This window comes from Montipora foliosa, chromosome 8 (assembly GCF_036669935.1).
Source record: "Montipora foliosa isolate CH-2021 chromosome 8, ASM3666993v2, whole genome shotgun sequence".
Taxonomy (NCBI): Eukaryota; Metazoa; Cnidaria; class Anthozoa; order Scleractinia; family Acroporidae; genus Montipora; species Montipora foliosa.
The window spans coordinates 20,073,462-20,083,461 of NC_090876.1; the positions used below are offsets into that span (position 1 = coordinate 20,073,462).

Genomic DNA, 10,000 nt, shown 5'->3' on the forward strand with positions numbered 1-10,000 from the left:
TTTTCCAGCCAAACATTTTATTGAAACAAATGATATGGAGGCAAAAACTTGCCATTTCATTGCGTGCGATCAAACAAGCAAAACAAACCGTGTCAAAAAGCACACGAAGCTAAATAAATTTCCTGAAATTTCCTACCAGTGTTCGGGATCAAACTCTTCAATGAAGAACCATTTCTTTCAATAATATTTCTTCCAATAAGGTTTCTTTCAAATCCGGCTCTTGACGCACAAGAATTAGTCAAATTTAAAATTGTCTTTTTTTTTTTACCTGAAGACTGTGCAGAGTTGAGCACAAATAAAAAAATATATATAAATACCCAGAAAATTGTAAACACAGATCCTCTCAAGGTGTTTGATTCCTTCTCCGATATCCAACCCGTATATAATATCACAATTTGTAAAATATTAACGCGAATTCGACGAAGGAGTAAATGCGACTAAATTTCTTGGGTGTGTTGCGATATTTATTTTAAACTTTCCATGCAAATGTTTGACAGAGAATACTAAGGCCAGTTTCAAACGTCGAACTAAATTCAGGAATTAATTCGACGTTGGCACGGCAGTAGCGCGACGTTTGAAACCATTAAGAACGGCAACTTGAATTTAGTTCGACACGACAATTAAATTTGACAGGGTCTGTCGTGCTACACGGCATACTGGCTTGGCATGGTTTCAAACGTTGCACTACTGCCGTGCCGAACATAAATTATTTTAATGTAGTTTTGATTATTCTGCAATTTCTACGCATGCGTTCCACTTGTATACTCAAAACAAAATGGCGTCGTACAAAAAGTTTGAGCAATTCGATTGCGACTCCAGCTATACTCGAGAATGTCGATGACGAAAAAAAAGTCGAAGAAAATTGCCAGTTTCTGTGATAAATATTTGACATCATCTGGTAGATGTTCAACGGATATACGTTCGAGAGAATCAGAGGAGGAACAACCAAAAAGTTGCCTTTCGGAAGCGATTCGACACGGCAGTAGCGCGACGTTTGAAACTGGCCTAAATTACAAAAACATTTCCACTAAAAGATCATTAAAAAATCTTTATTTTTGAGCGTTCATTTGGACAAAAAGATGCAACACTTAAGCCTGGTTTTCGTTAGCGACGCAAGCATAAGTACAAGAAGCGTACGCAAACTCAGTAGCTTGTCTTTTGTTAGAGCCTTTTGCTACAACAATACACACTAATTAACAACAACTAACTGCGCTTGCGTGTCTTACTTGTGCTTATGTTTGCGTCGCTAGTAAAAACCAGCGACAGATTCCTGTTATATTTATGAGGAAACCTCTCGCGTATTGAATGCAAATTAGTTAAGCTCGAATATCACGCAACACGATGAATCCACAACGGCCGAAAGATCTCACAAAAACCTTTTCCAGCGAAACGTTTATTCAAACAAACAACATATTTGCTATTAGAGGCAAAAAACCCTTCCTATTGCAATTGCGTGCGTGCAAACAAGAAATACAATCCGTGTCAAAACCCATATGCAATTAAATAAATTCCTCACAGTTCAGGATCAAACCATTTTCTGAAGAAACTTTTCCTTGCATAATGATGCACAAGATATTCAAATTCAGATTATCAAACTAAACGGATCTAAAGCGTCATAAGTCGATGGCACTTTAAAGATAGGTAAAGTCTCCGCTTACGAGCCAGAAGGCTCATCAGGCCGGCGCTTATCTCCGGTTTCAGTAGCATGAAGCGACTAGGAGTATTTATACTCCCCCCTGGATGGGATGCTAGTCCATCGCAGGGTTACCCCCAGCTTTACGCCGGTACCCATTTATACACCTGGGTGGAGAGAGGCACCGTGAGAGTAAAGTGTCTTGCCCAAGAACACAACACAATGTCCCCTGCCAGGCCCCGAACCCGGACCACTCGATCCGGAGTCGAGCGCACTAACCATGAGGCCACCGCGCCTCCGACTTTAAAGATAGGATAGTTAAAATACTGTCGGAGCTTAAACACGCTCTTCAAACCAGTTCGGAGCAAAAAGATGTAGCCTAAACTTGGTCAATGTTCCAAATATTTCTAATTTTCATCAAATTTGTTCATCACGTATGACCAAACTAGAATTTTCCCCAAACTAGTTTTCCAATATTTAAGGATTACGATAGCTGTATAGACCTTATTCATAAATGGCGGTCAATTTATAATTCTTTTGTCAAAGTGCAAATTAGCCTACCAAGCCTCGATACCATACAGTGAATTGAAAAGAATTCTTGCTCTAAAATGAGGCTTGGTAGGCTAATTTGCACGTGGACAAAAGAATTATAAATGTGACCGCCATTTATGAATAAGGTCTATTAGCTCTGCTGCAAATGTGGTGACCGGGAAAAGAATACTTTGCGAGAAAAAGCGAAAACAGTTGTCCTCGTTTTTGCGGTTTTTCAAAATGGCCGACAGGTAACATAATACAGCCAGTATTTTTTTCAAGTTTGTAGAAGAGAAAATACTTTTAGAGCATCCTTTAGTAATTAAAAGCATAGTCCTACTGTCTGGTGGAATCTCATTAGAATTGGCTCTCATCTATCTGAGAAGTGGACACATATATGTTACATACTTGATAGTAAAATTCCTAACCAAAGACAACCTACATCCACATAGAAAGTAAAGAGAGTTTAAAAATTCAAGTTTAACTTTGCTTGGCTTTCTGAGAGAACTGCTCTTAAGTCTCAGACCTCCTTCAATAAATATCTGTTAATCAGCAACATCATTAACAAGTCCTTTTCCTTTTTACAACTCTCAGGTAAATGAAACCGGGCAAAAAATAGTCTGTGTCGTTCAGGAAAGGAACTTTTGACGCTGACATTTTTTGTTTGTTGATAAGTATTGTTTTCTTTTGTTTGTTTTTAATGCATATCGTACCTGGTGTTGTTATCGGTGGTGATGTTGTGGTGAATGCTGAAATAATAAGGAAAGTTGTCAGTGTTTGATAAACTAAAATGGATGATGCACTTCCCGTGGGCCTTAAAAGATTGAAAAAGCAACAGAACCGATAAAAAGTGTGTCCTTAATTAAATCAAGCAAAACGTCTTGAATAAAGTCGTCTACATTTTAATGCATATCGTACCTGGTGTTGTTATCGGTGGTGTTGTTGCGGTCAATTCGGCTGAAATAATAAAGAAGGTTGTGAGTGTTTGATAAACTAAAATGGATGATACAGTTCCCGTGGGTCTAAAACGATTGAAAAAGCAACAGAACCGATGTTTAAGATGAATTCCGTATAATTATGAAAAACGCAGTAAAACAGAATTTTGAAGAGGGAAATTTGACCTCCTCTCCTACCCAATTATTGCAAAGAATAGAGCTCTGATTTTTTTCATCGTTAAAACATTGGAATGGATGGGGAGGTAGGCGGCGAGGAAGCTGTTTTCCCGCCAAAAAATTATTGCGTTACGTGCCTGTCAGGATAAGTCGCAATTACTTCGTTTGGTCATCAGTGAGGTATTATTTCAACAGTTCTGTACAAAAAAAAACTGCAGAATTACAAAGTTTCGGAACTTTGCAATTCTGTAACTCGGTAATGTTAAGTGCTTTCTCTCACGTATGTAACGTTTTAGGACTATTAGCAATGTAAGTAGCGCTAGTATTGTAATGTACTTGTTAGTACTGTAATGTACTTGTATTAGTTTTCTGTTTTGTTGTTTTTGTAAATAATAAAATTTAAGTTATAAAAAAAATAAATAAATAACAAAAAAACCAGAACCGATAAAAAGTGTGTTCTTAATTAAAACAAGCAACACGTCTTGAATAAAGTCGTCTATCATATTTTTTGAGCTTAAGACAGCAAAAGCTCATTCGATACCTCGAACTTAAGTCACAGACCTACTTCCGGCAATAAATAATGGAATAATTTTTATCTGTTAATCAGCAACGACCATAAACAAGTCCTTTTCGTTGTTCTACTGACGCAATCGTTGTCTCACATCACCGCCCAAAAAATCGTATCAATTTTGTTTTCAAATACATAAAACACAAATCCTACACACCATTTCTGTCACCACAGTAACGCAAGTTACAAGCTGGAGGCTGTACCAATTGGTACACGAAATAACTACCACAGTTCCGGATCTTGATGTTGCTCTTGAAATAACAACAGTCTGCAGTCCATCCTGGACTGTTAAGTGGGCGTCATTAAGTCATCCTGGAGCATTTGTACCACATCTATCGATGGGAACACATCGCTCTGGATTCTGATCGCCACTGTCCCCTGTCATGTGATACCAGTCGTGTGACACGATTTTGTTTGGACCCCATGTATGGCAAACGTAGCGTGTGACGTTCCTTAAGGAATGCAGTGGGATTCACTTTACAGCGTCACCATAGTGCTGATCGTTTGCAGGACTCTGGCTAAAAGTATTTTAAATTACATTTTGTTTTGAACCGTATCTCCTTACAGCAGTATCGGAGCCAACATAGTGGAGGCTTTTGCAGCTCATAGACGTAAAATGCTCCACAATTTTTCACTTTGATGCTGTTCTGCCATCTACAGTCGTTTCTCCACCAGAAATAACAAACCATTCTAATCACTTCACCATCGGCTACGGCAGGGTTGCTACCATTGATCCAACCTGGGGCCTGGGTACCACAGAGATGGGTGCTTAGTGGACGTGTGTTTGGTATCTTATCTCCAGCATCACCAGTGAAACGATACCACCCTGGGATGAGATCATCCCTATCACACTTCACCGAGCATTGATAAGCGTTTCCAACGAGGCGGTCAGAGGAAGTGATAGTCTGGTAATTGCCACTCGTGCATGAATCAGGCGCTGTAGCAAAATAAACCAATGCGATACAATTACTCCCCTTCATATTGTCATTGGTTAATTTAACGTAAGACAACTTATCTTTAATTTGAAAAATATAGCCGACTTCCTGGAATCCTCAAGGGGGCGAAATGCACATGCGCTCGCGAATTTGCGAGGATATGCGTCTCCTAGCAATTTCGCGCGCACGTGTGTATTTTGCCCGCCCATCAATCCATCGCCGAAATTAGAAACTACTCGCAGTCTACTGGCGTTTTTGGTTTGTTGATCAATGTTATTGCCTTTCATTTGTTTGTAATGCTTATCGTCCCTGGGGCGCGTTTCTCGAAAGTCTCCAAACTTTAAGGGCCATTTTTGGGCGTCACAATTCCCTTTGTATCTTAAGAAAGGAGAGGATTTAAGTCTTAAAACGTCGCCGTTATTTTTCTTTTTGTTTGTATATAATCAGACTGCGAACACTATAAAAAGGAATTGTAAACCGTGATCCCCTGTAATTGATGAAGGTCGTATGACCGAAACGTTTTAAACCACATTAAAGTTTCATTTTTTAGCCACCAGAAGTTGTCCGTCCATTGGCCTTTTTAAACCATTTTTTTACAAATCTACATGCCGTGGTTTGGACTTTGTATCTCTCTGGGATCCTTCTGTTGGCCAAGCATCTTCGTTGGCTCAGGAAGCCCTCTCATACTGCTGCCATATGTATTTAGTAAATTTTCAGCTGCGACTATTGCATTTCTAGCTTTTTGATTGGCTAAAAAACTCCGACTATGAGGCAATAGTCGAAGTTTTACGTCATATGGAAAATAGTGCGCCAAGATGCTCTTTCCGGACGCTTTGTAAAATTGTGGAAATAAAAATCGGCGGCAAAACCCGGTTTGAGAATTTACTAAAACAATTATTCCATTCGCCCTTGTTGGATATGAAGTGATTATAACCAACTCGCGCTACGCGCTCGTTGGTTATTTTATCACTTCATATCCAACTCGGGCTCATGGAATAATTGTTATATATATATTCACTAAAAATACTCACTGGGCGTGGTCTAATGTCACTTTTAATGGAGTGTCATACAAAAAACGTCATGCAAGGAAACAATAGGACAATGAACACTCTTTCTTTTCTCTCTCAGGCGATCAATACTTAATTTAAACAAAGTTGCAAACTTGTAACGTAACGGTATAGCATACGTAAGATTGTGTAAAAGTACTGTGCAATAAACTGTCCTCTGGTCTTCTACGGTATACAGTACTGTACGTATTTCAATGACTTACAGTTCAAAACAAAATATCTCATGCCGTCATTTCATAGTTGTCACGTTCAATGTGCAGTTATAACGGAAATGTTGCTAATTAAAAAGTAGCACTATAGACAGTACGACTGTTCAAGTTAAATTAATAGAGCAAAAATTACGGTGACTTGAAAATGTCGGACACGTACGTCTGGTGCTTTGGCATTTCAAAATTTTTGTTTGTAGAGCAAGTCGTTAACTGTCGTACATCTGGAAAGCGTTATCGATGCTAAACGACCGATTATCAGCTTATAGTAGCTTTCTACATGTTATTTCTTTAAAGTGATGATGGATGGCATTTTAAACAATAAAATACCGCATTAAATGGCATGTCGCTTAGTTTCCATTCAAGGGTGGCCGCTTAAAACAGGTAAAAATAGCAAAGATAGACAAACATAGGACTGCTACAGGGTGGTCGCGGCCGCTTAATTAATAGAGGTGACCGCCTAACACAGGTAACAACTACAGCGTTTGCATGAGCGAAAAATCGGGTCTTCGAAAACTGGCCGATTACTAGAGGGTGGCCGCTTAATACAGGACCGTTATATACAGGTTCCGGACTGTATATATGCTCGGAATCAAAAAACATAATTGTTTTGTGACCTGCAAAATGGTCTCTTACAACTTAATACTGATTTTTGTCTTGTCCTTTCGCTGTTGCATTTTGAGTTACTTTCTCAGAAAACCTTGATATAGTTAACAACATAATAGATAGCTTCACCAGACGATAATGTGTTCTTTACTTATTCGTAGGCAATTTATGCTTCTCTGAACCGATGTTTTGCTGAGCCGTGGAATGCACCTTCGCCATTGGCCCTCCAGTCAAAATAGATTAAGAAAGTCCCTCCAGGTTCTTTGATTGCACAAATTGTTGACAATATGAGTCAGTAAAATTGAAAATAAAAATAAAAGAAGAAGCAAGATTACAAGTGATACAACTGTCAGTCAAAGCTCGAAAAAGCATTAGTTGTCGGAGCATGAAATATATTCTTTGTATGTAACTAATGCAAAAGGTGTTAGATTTGTGATTTATTCATCCAAATTCCATTTTTAACTAGCTTTTCCTTAATTAATCGTGGTTTATAACTTGATTCTAAATTCTTGACATTGGTCACATTTCGGAACGATGATGAACAGCTGCAGAGAGACAGACTGCAAACTACATCTCGCCTTGTTATTTTCCTTCCCATGCATATGCAATTCTCAACTTTCTGTATCACAGTAGATACCGCAGAAAATGAAACATGGCAATTGTTTCAGTGTACTTTTATCACAAGAAACTCTGCCTATAACATTTTCTATATAATTATTATTCTATACTTGGTCCTTCACCCTATTTTATCGGCTCCGCGGATGGTGGGAGATTTGTGCAGGTGCGAGTCCCTGAGTCCTGTAATGGTTAACTTCCCTCCCCACAAGTGACTGAACAGGGGGGCCTCACTCCTCCCCCAATCAAACCAATCTTCAGCAGGGAGTGTTATTAGAAGTTTAACGTCGTTTACCGAGGACATGCATGTGGATTAAGAGGCGCTTTTCCCCTTTGATCTTGCTTTCTCCAAACCATTTTCGATAATCAGCAACCCTTATATACTACGACTGACAAAAATGACCTGGAGCACGGGTTTATTTTAAACACTGGCTGACTTTTGTTTGAATAATGGCTCCAAAGAAGCTTTGGAAAGCAATGCATAACCAGTAATCCTATCTCTTTCCAAAAGACAAGACTGTTCTATAAACCTAAAGTGAGCCAATGAGTTCTTCGCGTGGGAAGAGTAGTGTGGGAGATTATTGTACAAATTAATATCTTTAAAGACCTTGGAAGCAGGGCGCATCGTAATCGCATTGATCCTTCCTCACGTTATACTTCATTCCGGCTGGGCAGTCCATTTCATGAGCGATGTCATTTAAACAGAAAATGTATCCATAGCAATTGTCTGGATTCCTGTAGTTACCATCTGGTTTGCCTTTACAGCGAAAACCACCTAAAAATCATGAAAAAAAAAAAACTGTAAAATATGTGTCAATAACCGTCACTTGGGGTATGACGTCTCTCGAAGAGAAAAATCAGTGATATTTTTTTACAGGAGGTAAGCGTTTATAAGTTTTACGTACGAGAAGCCAATTCTCATTGCTAAGATTGCTTACCACTACAAGGGTTAAAGTTTCGAAACATTTCCATTAAAAAAATAAACTTTAAAATTAACTTTGTGGTAGACAATACGAACTAGTCAGGAAAAGGTCATAGGTCACGATAGGCGAAAATGCTTGTCGGAAATGTTGAATTAAACCACTTAAGGAGACCAATCCGGCTGGGCGTGGCCCAGGCCTTTTTAACTCCCAAAAGAGAGCATATTAAACAGGTATGCTTATATTTCTTCGCAAGACCTTCACGGCTATTGATGATGGTGGTTTTTGTCGAGAGCATCCTAAGTGAAACCAAAGTCCGAAATTTACCACCTAAGCGATACGACGAACATCCCCACCCCTTTCAAATGTGAGTCCTCCCGGAGGGTTTTTTCGCCAAGGATAAGGGGGGGGGGGGGGGGGTGGAAAGGGAGAGGGGTTCCTCAAGCATGTTCAAGTTAAAAAATGCACAGCTTCGTATTGAATATTTGCTGGGATTAACATATACCATCGTCTACGCCTGCGAGAATGCCACACTTTAACAATTTTCAGTTCTGGCAGTAAAGCAGTCCTGACTCCTAATAGTATCCTATAGTTTAGGGGCAGAGCATTTGAGCCAGAAAAACACCTCTTCATCTAAGTGAAAAACACTTCTTCATCTAAGTGAAGTATTTATTTATTTATCCACTTTCACCACAACTGTGGTGGAGGTCGCAAAACAGGGCGAGGCTCCAAATTAAGTGCGCCCTTTTACCCTCCCAACCATGATATACCACAGAAGACAGACTACAACACCGGGAACTACATGCCCTACTCTTTGCGACAAGTGTGCGGGTTCTTTTACGTCTCACAGGATTATGAACATTGGAGGGTTGTGAGACGGGACCTCCGGCTTATCGTCCTTATCCGAGAAGACTAGAGATTCTAACCATTTGCAGATGTAATTACAAAGGCAGCACTTTCTCCTCAGTTATTTAAAGACTTTGAGTGTTGGTTCGGCCGGAGTTGAACTCACGACCTCCCGCGTGACAGCCCGGTGCTCAACCAACTGAGCCACCTGTGCGCGGTAAACAAAAGTAAGATTAAGAGTAAGAGTTCGTTGTAGCTGTCCCGAGTCTTCTGCTACTCAACAGTGTCTGGAAAAGGCAAAACAGATCCACAGTCAGGTGGTTGACAAGGAGAGGGCGCTAATCTTCCTTTACATGGACTGTGTTTTCCCGTTTAACGTCAAGTTCCTTGTGTTCTTAGAAGAGTTTAAAGTCTACTTCACGCTACGTTTCGCATCAGCCCTAGTTTTTTTTTTCAAATATCAGCGTCATTTGAGTGTAAGGAAGTTACGTCCATGTTTCAGCAAAATTTTGAGTGCATGGAATGGCATTTTTCGAACTATTGTAGTAGTTTGACTTATACTTATACTATCATGTCAGTTCACGCAATTTGTTAAAAATAGATTTGTCATAAATAAGCATACATTACGTGTGGCGGGAAGAAAGTCACGTGTAGAAGGACTTATAGTTTGAGTTTTGATCGATCGTCGGATCGCTTCGAGTGTCAAGTTGAGTATTGAGTTTTAGATTTCAACCGTGCTTAAGGCCTGAAACCGTCGAGTGAAGTGGTAATTCGTATGGAAAATTGTAAAGAGATTATTCACCAGGAAATGAATTAAATATACCATAAAGAAACATTACATGGTCCTTTCGAGTCGGAGGAAATACAAGAAGGAGTAGAACAACAAAGCTGTTGCCGTCATCGAAGAATTTTTTGAATTGGAAAAAGGCGAAGTCTACTCAAAAAGGTTGTTTATGGACAT

The 10,000-nt window shown here is 39.5% G+C and overlaps 1 protein-coding gene across 1 annotated transcript in view; it reads right to left on the reverse strand.

Moving 5' to 3' along the window:
• Nucleotides 1–10,000, reverse strand: part of LOC138013177 (pancreatic secretory granule membrane major glycoprotein GP2-like) — a 42,456-nt gene that overhangs the window by 15,234 nt on the left and 17,222 nt on the right. Inside the window, exons 3-6 of the mRNA XM_068860189.1 lie at nt 7,881–8,048; nt 4,410–4,781; nt 3,083–3,121; nt 2,878–2,913 (exon numbers count right to left, since the gene is read on the reverse strand). Coding sequence (XP_068716290.1) covers nt 2,878–2,913; nt 3,083–3,121; nt 4,410–4,781; nt 7,881–8,048 — 615 coding nt within the window. The remainder of the gene's footprint in view (nt 1–2,877; nt 2,914–3,082; nt 3,122–4,409; nt 4,782–7,880; nt 8,049–10,000) is intronic.